This window comes from Ursus maritimus, unplaced genomic scaffold (genome assembly GCF_017311325.1).
Source record: "Ursus maritimus isolate PB19 unplaced genomic scaffold, ASM1731132v1 scaffold_21, whole genome shotgun sequence".
In the NCBI taxonomy this organism is placed as follows: Eukaryota; Metazoa; Chordata; class Mammalia; order Carnivora; family Ursidae; genus Ursus; species Ursus maritimus.
This window is the reverse complement of record NW_024424564.1, coordinates 45,990,621-46,010,653: the sequence shown is the minus strand read 5'-3', so window position 1 is coordinate 46,010,653 and position 20,033 is coordinate 45,990,621. Positions and strand designations below refer to the sequence as shown.

The window sequence follows — 20,033 nt, the reverse complement described above, 5'->3', positions numbered from 1 at the left end:
CTTGGGGGGAAAGGGGAGAGGGAGGGTCACTGAAGAACCCCACCCCTTCTTGTGAGGTGGTGAGTCTTTGCAGACTGTCCTACCTAGGGCCCCTCAATCAGTCTGGCCAGGCCACATGTTAGAAGCCAAACAACTGGATTTGCTACAACGGAGCTTTCAAGTTCTGTTGAATTTTTGCTGAACGGATATTTTCTAGTGTGCTCTTATGGGTTGTATTGTATCACCCCCCCACCAATATATGTTGAAGTCCTAACCCCCAGGACATCAGAATGTGCCCTTCCATGGATATGGGGTCTATAGAGAGAAGTGAGGTCAAAATGGAGTGCTTAGGGTGGCCCTAATCCAATATGGCTGGTGTCCTTATAAAAAAAGGGGAAATTTGGACACAGAGACAGACACACACACAGAGAAGATGTGAAGAGACACACGAAGAACACTGTGTGAGTATGGAGGATGGAAATGACGCATCCATAAGCCAAGGAATCCCAAAGAATGCCAGAAAACCCCCAGAAGCTAGGAAGAGGCAAGGAAGGATATCCCAACGGGTTTCTTGGGAGCACGGCCCTGCCAATGTCTTGATGTTGGTGGACAGGGCAAGGGAACGGGGCAGCTGGAATACAGGCCCAATGCCAGGGCCCCCTTCCATATATAAATGACCCCTAACTGACACTCATTAATAGGGATTTTACTCCCTCTCCATTCTTTCCTCAAAAGATACTGTCTTTCACAGTCTGGACCTTTGAGATGAAAGGCTTTATTTCACTTCAAGACCAAGTGTGCAGATAGACAGAATACAAGCCAAGCCCAGCCGGTCCATGGATTCGAACCAGGAAGTCTGTCCCATGCTCCCAGGCTTTCCTGGTCCTAATTTCCTCGGAGGGCTTCTTACCAAGGGTCCCTCCCTGCCCCAGGGACACCATCGCCTCAGGGGACAGTGTTGTAGACGGCATAGTCATCCTTCTGGGTGACGTGCAGCTTCCAGGGGAAGAGGCGCTTCTGGGAGGGGAGCCCTTGGGCCTGCCTCACCATGAGCGCCACGTCCTCATCTGAGAGCAGCCGCACCAGATCCCCGTCGGCATCCCGGTAATTTAGGGCGATATCCTCCCTCTGGAACTCCCGTCTGGGTAGGAAAGATCACGGTTAATAAAAGGTCCAGGGGCCTTAGACCTAAGCCTAAGGGAGACAGGGAGTGGGGGCTGAGGGAGTTTTAGAGCCAGGATTTAAGAATCAGAAGAGGTCAGAACTTGACACAGGCCTTATCACCTGTGTGGTCCAACGTCCCATTGTACAGATGGAGAAACTGAGACCTACGGGGAAGAAGGGGCCTTCACAATAAATTAGTGGCACAGCCTGAAATGCCTTGTGTATAAATGTGCAGAGTTAAGAGCCATCGTGGGGAAGAGGAGTGAGTTTGGCCAGGCACACAGTAGAGAGAATTAAGCCCCCAGAGCTAGCTGCATGCCGCTACGGAGGAGAACTTTTGAAGGACTGGGACTGTCTGGTGTGGGGTGCACGTGGCTGGTGACAGTAAAAACTGATACAACCTTCCTATTGGTAACTCAACAAATGGGGTTGGAAGCCTAACAGACTTGCAAACACCTTGATTCCAAAATTCCACTTCTAGAAACTCATCCTGAGGGAACAATCAGGCAAGTCACCAAATATGAGAATCCCAGCATTATTTCTGCTAGCAAGAAAGGGGAGGATGATCAAATTGGCCAAGAAGGGGATGGCTACATTGATTACAGTGCGTCCCCAGAAGGACACCACGCAGCCCGCTGACATCATATTTATGGGGTGAGGCTGGAGGTGTGCATGGAGCCCATCTGGATGTGTATCTAATGATGAGAGGAGGAATATCTATACTTCACTTCTTTCTACCTTTCTGTGATTTCTGACATTCTTGGTTTTTTAATTAATGAAGAGGAATTCCTTTCATAGTCAGGAATAGATTCAGGTTATTTCCAGTCTGTGGGACCAGGCTGGCTCTTGGGAGCTGGTGGTCCTCTGACGGCGGAGGACCCAAGTCCAAGGTTTTTGGATGGGAAGTCTCTAGCTCTGGCTGCAAATCCTCACTCGCAAACTGTGTGACCTCCTCCAAGCCCTTGTACGTCTCTCTGCAGACCCCCACTCATCTCCGTCATGGGAGGCTGCTATCTGCCCCGCTAGGGATCAAACAGACGCCTTCACTGGCTCTGTTCCTCCCTCCGTTCGCTCCTCCAGGGGTCTGGCCCCCGCCCTCCCGCCTCTCACCTCATGAGCTGCAGCAGGTCCTTGAACAGCGGAGTGCTGCTGAGGTCCTCCTCCACCGCGATGTCCCTAAGGGGACAACGGGCAGCGGTGAGGGGGCATCGGGCCAAAGGGGGACACGGGAACAGGCCAGCAGGACCACGCTGGATCTTGACATCTTGTTACCCAGCTGTAGCTTGTCTGGAGGGCAGGATGAGCCGCTGCGGGCTTTTAGTTGGGCGAGGGGAGCTCTGCTTTACTTCTCAGCGCCCAGAGTGTGATGTGGGGGGCAGGGCGGGGCGGGGGGCGGGTGGGGAGGGGGCCAGGCCACGCACTTGGTGGTGCTGATGGTGTCCTCATAGTAGTAGCAGCGCAGCCAGTTGGTGGGGTCTTCTTCCTCTGGGAAGTCCTTGAGGATCTTTACGAACGACTGTGGGAAGATTCCCGTAGCTCCCCGGACAGTACCCTGAGGAGGAAAGGAGGGGCTGCCCTGTCGGTGGGAGGAGAGGCAGCGGGGCCGAACCTCGCTCCCCCCACTCCCTTATGATGATGAAGACGAGGTCGTATGCAGAAGAAAAAGTGACCAAGGTCGCCATAATGTTCACCCCAAAAGACATATTTCTGTTCTAGAATAGGTCAAGATCTCACTTTATCTGGAAAGCTGCTTTGATCTAATTCAGTCACTCATTCACAGACTTCGTGAGCACCAGCCACGTGGCAGGTCTGGGACTCAGAGTGGATGGCAGTCCTTGCCCTCTGGCTGGGAGCGCGTATTACAATGGGTGACGGGCAATGCGGGCCATGCGCAGGGACGTGGGTCAGCTTCATGCTCAGCCAGCGGCCACGGTGTTAAGGAGGAACACAGAACAGGGGAGGGAGATGAAGGGGTGGCTTTCTTCACTCATTCATTCATTCGTTCATTCATTCATTCTGCAGATAGCACAGAGCACGTGCTCCAGAGCCAACAGCCAGAAAGCTCTGCCCAGCCCCAGCCAAGCAATGTTCTCTTAATCTTCACAAACCTAGAGAAGACATAGTATCCACATCCCAGTTCCCTCAAAGTAGTCCCCTCGCTGCTCCCCTGACCCTCTCCTTAACCAAGGCCAGAAATCAGCCAGCCTATTCACATAGAGAACTTTTCAGAAAACAAGAAGGTAACAGGCATTCCTTATTTCTGGACAGCTTCCCAGCAATACCCTACAGCTGCAAGAGCCATAGGTCCCAAGACAGGGCTCCAGGACCGGGGTACGATCAAAGCTGCTAAGTCTGTGAGACCAAAGGTCCACGCACCTCTCTAGCCCCTGGAGGCCAGGGACCCTCCCCTCCCCGCAGTTCCCCTGGGGCCCGTCCCACCACCTCCTTTAGTTACCCTCTGCCTCAGGAGCCTCGACAAAAGGGAATCTTGTTTAAGAACAACAGGACCCAATCCAAACAGCTGGAGCCAGGGCCAGGGCTTCCCATCTCCATTCACTGAGTCAACATGAACCCTGTAGGGGCCACGCATGCCGCGCGTGGGAACGAAGCAACGATCAAGACAAGCCCTGGCGTCAAGAGTCTCCTGTGACCTTCCCAGCAGCCCCAGCGCCAGCCCGACGGATGCATCTAGGCCCTCTATGGGCCAAGCCCCGAACAGCTGCGCCTCGGGGAGCCCTCCCAGGACCGCGATGAAGAAACTGCCCGACAGCGATCTCGTTTACGGAAAAGGAAACCACAGGGTTGAGCAAAGTTCCCAGGGACGTAAAGCTAGTTAAAAACAGCTAGGAAATGACAGCAGATAGTCTCACACCAGAACTCAAGGTCCGCATCACTGTCTTTTCTCGCTGCCCACACAGTAAGGGAAATCATCCCAGGTGACACACCAGTGAGTCTCAGCTGCAGGTGATTTCGTCCCCCAAGGCCAGGTGTCTGGAGACACCTGATTGACAACTGCAGGACTGCTGCTGGCGTCTCGTGAGCAGAGACCAGGGATGCGGCTAAACCCCTGCGATGCACAGGCTGGCCCCACACCAAGAACTGTGGCCCCAGAAGTCAACAGTGCCGCGGCTGCGAAACCCCATGACAGGCCAAGATGCTAAACTCAGTAGATTAACCGACTTGCCCGAAGCAACTGGAGACCAAGTGTGGTCTCCAGAATCTTCTATTCCAGCCACACACCTGCCTCCCCTGTGGCTGTGTTCCTAACACTGCCCCCAGCTGGCTGCTCTGATTTCCAGGACTATCCTCAGATGGCATCTCTTCCCTGGGGCATTCCCTGCCCCTGTCCCCTCTGATTTCCCCCCACAACCAGACCCGAAACAACGTCACCTCCAACTTACCTCCAACCTCACCTGCAACCTCACCTTCAACCTCACTCCCATCCTCACCCCCATCCTCGCCCCCATCCTCATCTCCATCCTACCTCCAGCCTCACACCCATCCTCACTTCCATCCTCACCTCCAACCTCACCCCCATCCTCACCACCATCCCCACTCTCATCCTCACTCCCATCCTCACCCCCATCCTCACCCCCATCCTCACCTCCAACCTCACCCCCATCCTCACTCCCATCCTCATCCCCAACCTCACTCCCATCCTCACCTCCAGCCTCACCCTCATGTTCAACCAACCCTCACCTCCAACCTCACCCCCATCCTCACTCCCATCCTCACCCCCATCCTCCCTCCCATCATCACCCCTATCCTCACTCCCATCCTCACCCCATCCTCACTCCCATCCTCACCTCCAGCCTCACCCCATGTTCACTCCACTCTCACCTCCAGCCTCACCCCCATCCTCACCTCCAACATCACCCCCATCCTCACTCCCATCCTCACCTCCAGCCTCACTCCCATCCTCACCTCCAGCCTCACCCCCATGTTCACCCCACCCTCACCTCCAACCTCACCCCCATCCTCACTCCCATCCTCACTCCCATCCTCACCTCCAGCCTCGCCCCCATGCTCACCCCCCTCACCTCTAGCCTCACCCCCATGTTCACCCCCCTCACCTTCAGCCTCACCCCCATGCTCACCCCCCCACCTCCAGCCTCACCGCCATGCTCACCCCCCACCTCCAGCCTCACCCCCATGCTCACCCCCCTCACCTCCAGCCTCACCCCCATGTTCACCCCCACCTCCAGCCTCACCCCCCCTCATCTCCATGCTCACCCCCCCTCACCTCCAGCCAGTCTTTATTGATCCGACTGAGAAGGATGATCACATCTCCAACTTTGAAATTCAGTTCCAGTTTGCTGTTGCCAGTGAAGTCAAACAGGGCCTGGGAGAAGAGTGCAGTAGGGCAGGAGGAAGGGAGCATTCACTGAATTCCTACGAAACTGCTTTGCATACTTCAGTATCCCAGTTAACAGATGAGGAAACTGGCTCAGGGAGCACCGCTGACTTGTCAGAGGCCACTCCATGTGTTAGTGGAGGAGCCAGAATTAGAACCCAGGTCTCTCTGACTCCAGAATGGTACTCCTTTCAGACCTGCTGGGATGAGCACAGAGGGGCAAGGATCCAAACTCCCTGGGCCGAGCACCTTCCTCAGCCCTCCAGGCCTCCATGTGGGCTCCTGAACTCCCATAAGCCAGGGCACTGACCACACTGTTTCTACATGTGTGTCCCCAGGGAGCCGGGAGCTCCTTGAGGCCAGGGCCTGGTTTGAGTCATCTCTGATGCTTCAGTCACCATGGTGGGGCTGGCCTGGAGGAGGCCGGATGATGGATGGCCGCATTCCCCTCTACCTGAGCGCTCCCCATATCACCTCCTGTCAGCTGGGTTGGGTGCCCTTAGGGCCGAGGCTGAGGCCCCTCCAACCTGCAGCACCCAACGCCAATTGTGGGCACACACAGGGCACCCAGCAGGAGGGGCACAGTGGCGAAGGGTGGAGCCCAGAGGTGGGGTAGGAGGCCTGGCCCAGTGGGGTTACCTCTGCTCGCGGAGCTGCCATGCGGTCAAAGATGGCGCCTTGTGGGGACTCGCTCTTGCTGTGGAGACAAAAGGGAGGCCTGGTTCCCTCAGGGCCTGGCTCCCTGCTTCTGTCCCCAAACGAGCCCCTCATTAGGGGCAGGAAAGGCGGGGGAGGGAGAAGACATTAAAAATGCAGCTACAACTGCCCTCTGGGCCATCTCTCACACACACACACACAAAACACACACACACGCATGCGCACACAAGCACACACAGTTCCCATTGCCTATGGGGAAGGGACTGTATCCCCTTTGAGGACCAGGAAACAGAGAATCAGCAAGGAGGTGGGGAGGAAGATACACATTTGCTCAGCATCCTAACTTATCAACACTTTCACGTCTGTTCTTCCTTCTACTCCCTGCACCTAACCTCTAATTTCTCAGCCAAGGAAATGGGTTGGAGAGGTCCTCTGCGCCAGGGCTCGGGGCACAGGACTGCCGCATGGCTCAGCTAGAGTGGAGACCATGCCTGCCCGCGTGCCTCTGGGAGATGGCCAGGCACCGAGAGGACACTCAGAGATAGTAGCCTGAGGAAGGAGGGAGGTCCTGGGAGGGAGGCCGGGGCTCGGGGGCACTGTCCCTGGAATTCTTAGCAGCAGCAGCCTGGCCTTTGGAAGCGCAGCCCTATCACAGTGGCTTGGATTTTCTGTGATTATTTTCTGCTTAGGAGGGAGCTGGAAGGGAGTGGTGGGCTCTCTGGAATCAGTGAGGAAGCAGCAGTGTCCCCTGGGGGCCAGTGTGACACCCCAGAAGCCACAGCCAGCCCCATGGAACTGCACGATCGGGGGACAGGGCATCCCAGGACATTCTCTGGAAGTGTCTGTGGAGAGAGCAGCTCCGCCCTTCTCTCCCCCTCTCCACTCTCCCCAAGCACCTCGAGTCCTGAGGCATCCCCCATGGGTGCTGGGGCACCCAACTCTCCCCATCAGTGGCCCAGCCCCTGTCCTCCGGTCCTCACTGTCACACACATCAAAATGCACCCACCTTCGACCTCTCCAGGCCCTGTGCTCGGTTTTCCAAGCTCACCTAACAAGCTGCACATCCTGGGGCGTTCAGGGATGGAATTGATATCTAGTTTTTCTCTTCCTCCAGGGAAAAGAAGTGCCTTTGCCACAGGGGTATCTGGGACAGAGTGGTTAGGAGCACCTGGCAAGGGGCCTGGGGCCTGTCCCACGGGAGCGCAGGGGCCGGGCACTTACACTTTCCGGGTGCGCGGCCGGAGCCGGCGCAGCGCCTGGGGCACCTGCTCCGAGTCAAAGGACGACTGGTAGAAGAAGATCCGGACGTCCTCGTCCATCAGCACCCAGATGGGCAGGCTAAGGAGGCTCTGCATTTGGGAGAGGAGGCAGGACGAGGGGTGGGCAACAGAAACGTCTGGACATCCCAGCCCGTCTGTCCCATCCCCGTCCCCCACGCTGGTCCCTCTCTCTCTAGTAACGCTTTCTCTGGCTGCTCAACGTGGCATAAGCTTTCCTCCTGGGTTCCAGATCAGAGGGGACCAACTGCTTGAGGACAGTTCCTTTGGAGAGGACAATAATGGTGACAACAGGTAAAATGATGCGGTGATGACAGTCCAGACACCGTACTGAGTGCCACACTGGGTGACCTCACTCCATCTCACGACCACCTGAAAGTTAGTGTCAGAGAGGTTAGGGGACTTGCCCCAGGCTACCTGGCCTAGAGAATGACAGAGCTGGACCACCCAGAGCCATCTGCCCCCAAGGCCCAGCCTTGAGATAAAAATGAGACAATAGTGGGAGGAAGAATACCTCAAATGACCCAAAACAATAATGGTTAGTGGTATTACAGCCTAAAAACTGCTTCCTGCTACTTGATCTCATATCACAGTTGGGGAAACTGAGGCTCAGAGAGGCAAAGGACCTGACCCTGTTGGCAGAGATAAGGAGCACTGGAGTCGGGACCCTCACTCAATCTCATCCTGGTTATACCCACCACTTATACTCCGTGAGGACGCAATGTACCTGGACCCCGGCAGGGTCATCCTCCCAAGCTGCACAAAGCACAGGTCCCCAGGAGTACTCCAGACGCACCCAAACCCCCTCGGAGAATCCCATGGAGGCAGCAGGAGGGGCCCAGAGGTCCATCCTGGAGGAACTGGGAATGCAGAGCCCGGAAAGGACACAGCTGTCACATGGGGAGGGCCGGGAGGCAGCCCAGAGATGGGTTTAAGGGTACAGACCCTGAGCCAAGCTGCACCTGGGATCAAATCCCACTAGCCAGCTGGGTGACCTCGGGCAAGCACGCCTCCCTATGCTCATTAATAAAACGGGGATGATCCTAGCGCCTGCCTTGTGGGATGGCGTAAGGGTTAAATGAGCGATGTGTGCGCAACACTTAAAACACTACCAGGCACCCAGCAAGTGTGCCGTCAGAGTTGGAGATGATTGCTGTCACTGCCGCTTCCATTACAACACAGCGCGCTGGGTACACAGAGCCGCGAGTTCGAATCCCAGCCCTCCGATCCAGCTGCTCTATGACCCGGAGTGAGGGCTCCATTGCTCATTTGTGAATAGGGAGCATAGCATCTAACTCACAAGTCATTGAGGGAAATAAATAAGCCTATTCATTTATCCTACAAATGTATGTCAAGAGCCTCCGGGCTGCTGGACAAAGCACCCCACGTGGTTCCAGGTAGGTGTCATTATCACATGACCCGTATTCTCCACAAGGACAGTGGCGACACTGGTGGGTGGAAGTTACAGGGAATCAGATTTTTCTAATAGCTGTCCAACAGGGGATGCGCAGGGAAGCGTGGTAGTGAGCTCCCCGTCCCTGAACATTTCAAGCAAAGGCTGGGGTTACCCATAGCAGAGATTCCTGCAGTGATTGACTCCTGGGCTTTGAGGAACCAAATCAGACAGATAGGCAGAGATGGGATCCTCCAGGCGGCTGGTGGCTAAGCCCAGGTGTGGGGGGAAGAGCCCCCAGCTCCACGGCCTCATCCCTCCCTCCAGAGCTCTCCCCTCTCTTAGCCCTGCAGGAGAAGACAGGAGCCTCCAGCCGCCCTGAAGGAACAGCTGTCACAGCGCCCCCTTGGGGGGAGATGCCTCCAGTTCCCACCCACCCTCTGCTCAGAGCCTAGAATTCCTGCAGCCACTGGAGAGGGCCGGGGTCTTCTTCTCCTGCCTCCCAGCTCCTCTCCACTCCTCCTGCCGCTCACGCCACTGGGAGCGATGATCTCTCACGTTCTGGAAGCTTCCAACATCACTCCCCTCCCATGAGATCAGTGAGCTGGAGGCATTGCCCCATTTCATAGGTGAGGAAACCAAGGCCTAGAGTGGATGAGCAACTCGCCTCAAATCACCCAGTCAGTATCAGACAGAAGACTGACAACCCCTAGCTCCGTGCCCTTCAGCCATGAGAATAGAAGAGGAGGGGAGCCCTCATTGGCTGTGAGGGTGCCTCTGTGCTCTGAAGTGGGCTTCCCTCGCTAATTTCTTAAGGTTGCCATCAAGCCTCAGCTTGGATGCCTCTAGTGATGGGGTGCTCACTACCTCATGAGGCACACGGTCCCTTTCTTGCACAGTCCTGATTGGTAGCAGGCCTTTCCTGACCAGTCTGGTCTCTGCCTTCGAGATGCTTCTTTCTCTGTGCTCTCATCTCCTAGGGATGCAGACAGTTTACAAGAGCCTTTCTCCAGTTTGTACAAAGGCACTGTGTGAGCGAGGTGAGGCCCTGGCCCATCATGCCCCTGTTACATAGGCCGTGGTTTTGTGACTCCCTGTCCGTGTCCCCACCAGGCAGCAGGTACCTTGAGGACAGATACTGGATCCTATTCCCCTCGGTATCAGAACGCCCAGCACAGACACCAAACTTGTCGATTCAAAGCGTGGTTCCTTGTTCCTTCTCCACTGCTCCCACCCCACCCTCTGGAGCCCTGAGAACACATCCTGTTTCTCTCCCCAGGCCTGGCCCTTAAGGACTGAAGATGGGGGCCATCGGAGCCAGAGAGCCAGCCCCCAGGCCATGCTCAGGGATGCCACCCTCCCAGGGACCAAGGTGACACGGCCCCGCCATTACCTTCATGTAGGCGTTGAGGGCAGGTATCCGCATCTCTGCGATCTCCTGTTTCACTCCCACGTAGACTTTGGCTGCGGAAACGCAAAGAGCCGCCCTGGCAGCCTGGCCCAAGACCGCGGGGCTCTGGGCTCAGAGCCGCCCACCCAGGCCAGGAATCTTCCCCATCGGCTCAGCCGTGCTGAAGGGGCCACTCCGGGCCACCCCAACTCTCAGCTTGCGTTCTCTGGGTTGTACTGTCGCCAGCTGATATTTGTCTTGTTTTACTTATTTATTGCCCTTTTCTACATGCACACATGCGCACACACACACACACACACACACAGTCACGATTCTTGGCTCCAAGAGAGGAGGATCTCTGCTTTGCCCGCAGCTGTAGTCCGTCACCTAAGACGAGGGTCCTCAATGCCAGCTACACATTTAAGTCACTGGGGGAGCATTTAAAAATCTCATTGTGTAGGACTTGCCCCAGAATCATTAAAGCAGAATCTCTGGGGGTGGGACTTGGGCCTCAGAATTCTTTAAATCTCAAGGTACTTCTAATATGCCCCCCAAGGTGAGGAACCAAGGGTCTAGCATAGTGCCCCCATCAATCAGTATTCGTTCAGTAGATGAATAAATTGTTCCTCAAAAGCCAGGCAGCATGTTAAGGGAAAAGGGAAACAGATGTTGGCTGACCCAAGACAAATGTCGTCTCCTGGAGCCTTAGGTGGGGGCCCTGGTCGAACCATTCCCCCAAGAACCCCCAGCAGAAGGCAAATGTCTGGCTCCTGTTGCCGTGAGATGGGCAGGGGCTGGTGTCCAGACGTGGTAGGAGGGCAGCATCCGGGGTCTGGGGTAGGGAGGCCTTGGGACTTAGCAGCACAAGAGAGACATTAAGGTCAGAGGTCAGATTACCTGGTTGTGGGGAGGGTGTTGGGAGGGAGAAGAAAGTCAGGGATGGCGCTGTAGAGAACACATAAGAACCTCCCAAGGAGCAGCAGAGGGGGCAGATTCCGTAAGAAGTGGAGGAGCAGCCGGTGAGGTAGGAGGAGACCAGGGAGGAGGTCAGGGAGAGCTTCCCGGAGGAGGAAGCGGGACAGTGAAGGTGAGGCCAGGATATGCCCGCAGAAGTCCAACTTAACAGGTCACGGCCACAGTCCCAAGGGGAATTCGGTGGGGCAGTGACAGCAGAAACCAAGCCGGTGGATGAGCAGGGGATGGGAGAGGAGAAGGGGGACCGTGAGTGACTCCTAAAAGAAAGGAGATTTTGAGGGCTGTCGGGGCTCGAGGGGGCTGATGGCCAGAAAGCCTCCTCGTGGCACAGGTTAGTCTAAAGGCAGGAGCACTGAGGCTGTGGGAGAGCCTGGCAGAGTCCGTAAATACGGAGAAGGCAGGTGTACAAGGAGGACCAAGTTGCCTCGGGAAAGCTACAGAGAGGAGGGAGGGGCAAAGCTCCCTGGAGCCTGGAGGGGAGGCTGGCTCAGAGCAAGACCGCCCTTTCGCCTGCAGCCCAGAGACAGGGAAGGAGCAGGTGCGAGTGGGAGTGGCTCCAAAGCAGAAGAGAAGCCAGGAGCCCCCCCGGGGGGGGGGCGGGGAACAGCTTCAGCTCCTCCGGGACCTCTGCCGGGACCTCTGCCAGGACAGAGAGAAAACAAGAGCAAGCCAGAGGCAGAGTGTGGAGCCCCAAGACGGAAAGGTCAGGAAGCGTCTCTGCTGTTGGTGGGAACGGTGGTTGTACGCGACCTGTAGGGCGTGGGGGCACCCCGAGACCACCCGCGCACCCGGCACCCCACACTCCTGCACGGCTCGAGAGGGCAGGCGCCGAGCTGCTGGAGATTTGGGCCAATCCGAAGTGCCTGTGTGGACTGAGCGGGGGAGAGAGGCCAGGAGGCAAGGGGTGAGGGGACTGTCCGGAAGAAAAGCTAGGGTGCCCACCGTGTTCCAGCCGAGCGGGTAGGGAGGAAGAGCCCCGGGGAACTGCGGGAGCTGGGGCGGCCGTCAAAGGGCAGCTCTCAGACAGGGCTGCAGGGGGCGCTGAAGGTGAGTCCCCAAGACGCACTAGGGACGGATGGCTGCAACGGGGCGGGGGCGGGGCAGGAGGTCAAGGGTGGAGGCTGGAGGGGGCAGCTGGTGACTGCCAGGACAGCGCGGTCGTGCGGCAGGGTGCCCAGCTCCCCAGGCCAAGGACCGGGCCGGGCCGGCCTACCTGGCAGCGTGGGCAGGCTGCAGGTGAACGGGCTGGTCTTGTTCTCCGGCCCAAACCGCTCCTCCAGCTTGGCCTGCAAGGCGTAGAACTGGCGGTAGCGGCGATAGATGAGGTACTTGGACCCCCCTTTTGTCTTCACCTCGATGACGAAAACCTAGGGAGGACACAGGCCAGGATGTAGCGAGGCCACAGGCAGAGGAGGGCGGGGATTCGAAGGTTTTAGGATTAGAGCAGCGTTTCTCAACCTCAGTGTTCTGCGGTGGGGGAGGCGGCGACTTCTTTGGGGTGGGGGCTGTGCTGTGCGCCGGGCGGAGCCGAGCAGCCTCTCTGGGCTCTTCCACCAGAGGCCAGCAGCACCGCGCACCCCCGCACCAAGTCTCGAGATATTTACCACCCAACGTCCCCTGGAGGGCGAAATCGCCCTATTAGAACCGCTGCGAGAGAAGTTAAGGGGACGAGAGAGTTGGAGGGTCAGAGGTCAGAAGCTGGGGATCAGGGGTCCGTCTTACGAAATAGCTGGTGAAGCCCCTCTTCTCCTCGATGTCGGCGATGTTGGCGGAGACGGCAATGTCGTCGGGAAGCTGCTCAAAGTCGCTGAGAGAAGAGAGCCTTGTTACCACCTGACGGCCCGCTGGGCCTAAGTGTGCAGGAGGGAACCAAGGGTGTGTCCGGCACCCCTCGGTCAACCCCCCTTCCAGGGCCAGGCCGTGACACGGCCCAAGACACTCGGAGATGGGCCGGATGTCAGCAGCCATATTGCAGTCCGGCCAGTCGCCCTGTGGTGATTCATCCAGGAGCCGCGCATTAAGGAGCATCGTCCATGGTCAGACCCTGGGCGAGGCCCTGGGTCACAGGGGGAAACAAAGTCAACCCGTGTCCCGCAGAGAGAATGGCTCCTCATGCCCAGGCTGGGGAAGTCCTCCCAGAGGACGATGCCGCGTTTGAAACAGGTCTAGAAGGTCAAACAGAAGGTCAAAGGGAAATCCACCAAGCAGGCCCAGAGGCTTGGGGGAGGGCCTTCCAGGCAGCGGGAACAGCATATGCTAAGGTTTCAAGGCTCGAGGAGTAGGCTCAGGTCTAGTGTGACCGGAGTTAGCTGAGATTAGAGACTGAACAGGCAGGTGAGGCCAGGCTGAGGAGGGTCTCCAGTGTTGAGCTAAGTAGACCCTGTAGGCAACAGCGAGCCAGGGAAGGCTTCAGAAGAGAGTAAGAACAGAGGGATCCCGGCTGTAGGAGGCCTACTCAGGCAACTGTGTGCAGAGGAAAGGGAGGGCCAAGACGGAAGGGAGAGAGCAGCGCTTCGAGGCCCTGGAGTGGTACAGCTGGGAGATGGTGGGGGCCCGAGCCAAACAGCAGGGACAGGAGGAAAGAACAGACACAGAGACAACCCTGGGCAGACACTGTTTCATTGTGTCCCCTGCTTCTTCCTGCTATTCAAGCTCCATTTTTTTTAGTGTGGCAATGTGCCTAGCCTCAAGGTGATAGGCCATGATTGGTCTGAACCAAACCTAATAATCCCATTCCTATTTCCCAGCCTCCCCTGCAGCTAGGACCAGCCACGTGACCAGTTCTGGCCAATGAAATGTAAGAGGGAATCTGCATCAGGGCCTCTCCAGGAGTGTCCATTTTCCTGATCCAGAGGAAGGGACAGGCCAGCGTGTTTTCCTCTCCTTCCCCCTCTGCCTACCTTGAAAGCAGGGGTGCCGTCTGGTCCCACAGCAGCCATATTGCCCCCATGAGGCAAAGACGGGAGGAAGACCAAAGGAATCTCTGGGATTCTGGTCCTGAGGTCACTGAGCTGCACAAGCAGCTGTGGCCTACCTCTGGACTTCTTGTTATGTGAAAAAATAAGCCCCTGTTTGTTTAAGCACCCACGAATTCCTTGGTGCCCTGCAGACGTATACACTTCCAGCAGACACGCTACCCATCTGTGAGTCATTCCTGACTGATGGCCAGCAGGGTCTGGGGACTGTTTGGATTTGGAGGGGAAGAAAGGGCAGTGTCAAGAGTGACACCTACGTGTCACCCATATGCTGACCAGGATGGGGGGGAGGGGAGCAGTGCTGATGGACTGAGTTTCGGGCATCCTAATGTGAGGCCCTTGGCCCCCAGGTTGTGGTCTAGCAAGAGCTCATGGGGCTCTAGAGCTCAGTGGGGGTGGTTGGGGATGGGGGGGGATGGATCTCAGCTGGAGTCGGGGAGGTACCACGTGCCCGTGACCTGTGGTAAAGACCCCCCCGGAAGAGCAATCTGTGAGCAGAGGGGGCTGAGAGGGACAGGTGAAGGACAAGCAAGCAGACAGCCAAGGGGACAGAGAAAGAGCAGCCAGGGGTGGCTGAGTCCGGAGCAACTGGGAGACGGGGTAGGAGTGGGGGCGGGGCTGCCACATTGGCAAGCTGGCCAGGCCCTCGGGGGAGATCTGTGTCCCAGTCTACACACCCAGTTCCAGCTGCTGCTGGTCCCCACGTGGCCTGGGCTGCGTGGGACCTCTGGCTAGCTCAGGGCACTGGTGGCTGCCACTGGGGGGGGAGGGACTCGGGGTGGCAGTGCGCAGGCAGAGGAAATCCCCACCACTTCCTAAGCAACTTAGTGGCCACTGGCAGCCTCCCCACTCACTTTCCACACAGGCCCCCATGGCAACACCCTCAGGAGAAGCTTCCTCCTCCACTTTCTCCCCAGAGGCTGTGCATTTCATGGTTATTTCATCTGCAATAGGACGGGGGCGGGGCAGGCAGGAAGGAAGGAACCAGAGCATAGAAATGGCCCGGGGCAGGGGATCGGCCAGGTTGGTCATAACTACACTTAACAGTCTCCTGAGTGTGTGCCATGCTCTTCTGGCACCTTTTTACAGACAGGGAAACTGAGGCACAGAGGGGTTACAGAACCTGCCCAAGGAAATGGAGAAGCTGGGATTTGAGCCTAAGCAGAATTTTTTGCTGCCCCAACAGCTCACTGCATGCACATAGATAAATCCTAGCCCCCCCAGCCTCAGTTTCCCCACCCAGGGTAGTAATAATAATGGCAAACGCTTGTTAGCACCTAGCGTAGCTCACATACTGTTCTAAGCACATTCGGACACGGCCTCTGCCCCCCTGGGTCTCATGGCTGAGTAAAGGAGTTTGACACTAAACAAATAACATCATTTCAATGGTCAGGGAGGCTGTGTAGGAAAAGCACACGCTGTTGTAAGCTATCCCAGAGCCCGGTCATTATTATATCCGCCCCCCACCCCCAGCCCTGGAGAACTAGTAGTACAGCAGGCAAGAGAGCTTGGCAAGCAGGCACTTCAAAGATGGGGCTTATGTCCATCAGAGAGAAAAGCAGGGTGATTTGCATGTCTGAGGTTCACTGCTTGCTCAGACGGAGGATGGTCAGGGAGGGCTTCCTGGAAGAAGTGGGGCCAGGTCAGCGGGAGAAGCAAAGAGGAGTTGGCCACAGCACGACAGGTAAGGGAAACTGAGTGCAAAGGCTCTAGCCATACAAGAAAGGGGCAAGTGCAAGGAACTTCAGGGTGGAGGCAGTCTGAGAGCGGCCAGAACACAGAACGGGAGGCAGAAAGTAACACAAGACACAGGCAGGGCCCATCACACAGTCCCTGAGCCTTGCCCTGGGGCAGTGGGCGACGGAGGCTTATGGGGGGGATGGCACGAGTCAGGAGGTCACATATGTCACAAGCCCAGCCCCAGAATCCCCACGAAAGCAGGGACCCTGCTCACTGCTGCACCCCCAGGGCCCAGAACAACACTAGAGACATCGTAGGTGCTCTGTGCCGGGCCACCCCCCTGTGTCTTAGCAAGTCCTCTGGTGGTCAGTATGGGAATGGCCTGGCTGCCTGCTGGGGGCTGAGCCAGGAGGCTGCTGCCCCAGGGCGGAGGTGGGGGAGCAGCAAACCCAGCCGGAAATCCCCCCAGAAGAGCCTCCCCCGGAGATCTCAGCCAGGACCCCTTGGAGCTGAAGTCCACTCGGGGCCTTCTGGGGCCGGGCTGCTCTGGGTTCATATGCACCCATGTTCATCAGGCGAAGGCCACTATGGAGCCTGGACGGGAGGGGCTGATTGAGGCCCGGCAAGACCCTCAGGTAACAGCTAGGTCAGGTTTGTGGCTCCTGCACGCAGTAGGTGCTCAACACATGCTTGTTGGAACCAAACTCACTAGCCCAAGATAGTCCTTTCGAACTTTGGACGTCTGGGGTCTGGGGTCTTAGAAAGTCCTGCTGGACCCTCACCCTCCCTTTCCATCCTCCACTCTGGCCTCAAGCAGCATGCATCCGGGGCACCTGAGGGGCAGGGAGGCCAGTGACCCCCGGACCTGGCTCCCTGGCCCCATGAAGGGAAGCAGGAGGGCGCCCCTTCCTCCTCCTCCGAGGGGCAAGGGTGGCTGAAAAGACCCAGGGAGTGGGAGGGAGGGAGCACACCGTTGGGGCGGGGAGGGGGGGGGTCTGGGTGGGTGTCATGGCTTCTGATACATTCCCTGAAAAATAGGAAGTGCCACGAGCCTCACATGGCAGCTACTTCCCGTGTGTTTGTGGGTTCAGCTGGTCTCCAGTGAGAACCTGTCCGGTGGGGCAGCCCCAGCCCCGGCGCCACCCCCCAGCTCACCGAGGCCCTCTTGACCCCTCTTCCAAGCATTTGCTTACGTGACTTCTCCACAAACACACACACACACACACACACACACACACACACACACACACACACACACACACTGACAAGCTTTCTTCTGACCTTCAGCCTTTGGAAATTCCACCTCCAGCCCCTAGACTCCACTGTGGACCCTTTGCTGCCCACTTGGACATGAACCGGCCGGGCCCATCTCCGGCGGCCCCCAGAGTCACTCCACACAGTGGGCACGCTCTCTTTCTGATGTCGCCTGCTCTTCCAATCCAGGGCAGGAGCCAAGCCCCGTGGCCTCAGGTACCCCCCAGCTCAGGGCACAGTGTTGCGGAGAGACGGGCCCTGGCTAGGCTGTGCTCCAGGTGACCCTGCATCTGCAGCACGACAGGATGGGACTAGAAGGAGCCAAGGACATTCTCCAGTTCAGAGATCCATTCACTGATTCACTCATTCGGCAGCATAGCCGGAGCATTTAGTCTGTCCCCGTGTTGTTCTATATATGGGGGGCACAGCAGGTGATGAGGGGACAAATACCGTCCTGGGGCCTGCTGATGGGGGAGCCTGTGATACAGAAAACAAATGAGCCAGTATAGAATATTACACAAGTTGGGGCGCTTGGGTGGCGCAGTCGTTAAGCGTCTGCCTTTGGCTCAGGGCGTGATCCTGGCGTTATGGGATGGAGCCCCACATCAGGCTCCTCCACTGGGAGCCTGCTTCTTCCTCTCCCACTCCCCCTGCTTGTGTTCCCTCTCTCGCTGGCTGTCTCTCTCTGTCAAATAAATAAATAAAATCTTAAAAAAAAAAAAAGAATATTATGCAAGTGGTCTAAGGATTCTGCAGAAAAAGGAAACAGGGTGAGCGGTCAGAGAGCAATGCAGGGGCTGTAAGGGAAGACTTTTGACTTTGAGCCAGGCCCCAGATAAAGAGGAAGAGGCCAGACCCTGTGATTCTGTTTGAACAGAAGATAGAAAGCCATTGCTGACCATGGGGTGAAGCAGCGAGCCCAGCCTGGGGCCCAGGACACCTGTCCACCCTCTACACCCGCTCCTGTGTGACCCTGGGAAAGTCACTTCCCCTCTCTGAGCCTGGGCGCCTTCATCTGTGCGTGAGGGAAGTGAGCCGTGACTAGAGGCTTCCTTGAAACACTTCTAAGAATCCGCATTTCTGAGCATCCGGGTTCTGACTCAGCTCTGGCCTCTTAGCTTTTAACCTCTATAAGGGGCTGCAGGAGGGTGGGCCTCTGCCCCCAAGGCCTGCCGGGAACAGCGAGGAGGCCCAGGGAGGGCACTGGCTCCGGCACTCACCTCTCAGCCCGCAGCTGCTGGGCCAGGGCCATGGTCGTCGGTGCTCCCGGGGAGAAGGTGGAGAGAGTCTTCACCTGGCCAGGCCCCGGCCGGCCGACTTCACCTCTCACTCACCTCTAGCCACCCTGTGTCTCTGCTGTGGTCCCAGGAGTCCCCAGGAGCTAGCCGGGGGGAGGCCCCACCCCTGCCTCTCTCATTGAGAAGAAGCTCCTCCTCTGGGCTCTCTAGGTCTAGCCCTCCGCCCACACTTCCTCTTCCCCACCTCCCAGCTGCACTGCCAATTGGGGAAGTACCCACCCTTGGATGCTGGGTTTGCAGGAATCCACGGACTCGGGGGCTTTGAGGACTTCCTGGATGTGATTTCTTGGTGCCGGGCTGCCATGCGACATCAGAGAGCTCCATTCCATCGGAGACAGGGTCCCTGTGCTGGCTTGGCCACCAAGGGGCCTCGTGAACTTGGAGAGTTCATGAACTTGGCTCATCACGCCCAACCCTCTCACCCTCACTGCCAAGCCTTTGCCCAAACTATTCCCTAGGCCTGGAGTGCTGGCTTCCACCTTGCCTGCCATCCCTCGGGCTCTGGGCAAATGCCACCTCCTCCAGGAAGCCTCCCTGGTTTCCCCAAAAGAGTTAGCATTCAGTTACCTCTCTCATATAGAGAGCAAGTGTCAGTTTATGCTTCTGCCTTCCCCTTCCCCAGGAGCTCTGGGCTATACTCTTCTCATCCCTGGATCCCCAGGCCTGGCCAGCCAGTCGGTCCTTGCTGGTTCTGCCCACCACAGTGAGCTTTATGTTACAAACCTGATCACATCTTTTCCTGCTTAAACTCTTCAACTGCTTCGCCTTGTGCTTAAGGAGAAAGTCCGAACTCCTGGTCCTGCCTGCCTCCAGTATTCAGGCGCTGCTTCTGGCTGGCAATTCTGTGGCTCCTCTCACGGGTATGGCTACCGGATTCTGAAGGGAGCTCTCTGAGAAGTCCACAGCCACACCCAGTAACCGCCAATCCGTCACGCACACACTCACACACTCTCATTCACACTCAACTCTCACTCACACATTGCAGACGCAATGCAGAAGAACAGCAGAGAGAGGGTAGAGATGGGAAGCCGCCGTGCCCTGCCATCCCCGGGCATCACAGAATGGGCCCTTCTGACTCCATCTGTCCCAAACCCATGCCCTAGCAGTGCCCCTAGGACTGGGACAGGGGTCTGGGGGTCAGAGCCAGCTGCATGGAGACCAGAGCCAGGGTCTCCTACAACAGTCCCTTTTTTACCTTCCAGATGAAGGGACTGGGGACGGGATCCCGAGGGCTATCTGGCTGCAAGAATGGAGGGTGATTGACAGCCTCAAGCCCTTCCTCTGAACCTCCTTCCTGCTCCAGCCAGCCACCCCAAGGGACCTTATGCCCCAAACAGAGTTCAGGGAGGAGCCAGAGTCCCCAGGAGGGTACATGGCCTGGGCCCAGCTCCACGTTCCTGACTCCGTGAGGATCTCCCTCCCTTCACCCAGCCAAGGGCTCTTCTGAAACCAAGATCCTTTACGGACTCCTTGGGAGGCAAGGACAGTTGGAGAAACACAGAGGAGAGGACACAAAAGGAGAAAAATAGAGAGATAATCAAGGTCTATTTACTGAGCAAGGCATTTGGAAGACAGAGATAAGACGGCAGGGTGAACACAAGCTGAAATTCCCCATCCTACTCCAGACATACAAAAAA

General features: G+C 57.2%; 1 protein-coding gene across 1 annotated transcript; it reads right to left on the bottom strand.

Moving 5' to 3' along the window:
• Window positions 1–738: 738 nt before the first annotated feature.
• On the bottom strand, window positions 739–18,531 carry NCF4 (neutrophil cytosolic factor 4). The gene is made up of 10 exons (XM_008705588.2): window positions 18,319–18,531; window positions 12,912–12,996; window positions 12,403–12,556; window positions 10,218–10,288; window positions 7,376–7,503; window positions 6,137–6,194; window positions 5,387–5,485; window positions 2,565–2,695; window positions 2,254–2,319; window positions 739–1,120 (listed from the first exon to the last, which is right to left on the bottom strand). Exons 1-10 carry the CDS (start codon window positions 18,348–18,350, stop codon window positions 925–927), a joined length of 1,020 nt encoding a protein of 339 aa, XP_008703810.2. The 5' UTR covers window positions 18,351–18,531; the 3' UTR covers window positions 739–924.
• Between the last annotated feature and the right edge of the window lie 1,502 nt (window positions 18,532–20,033).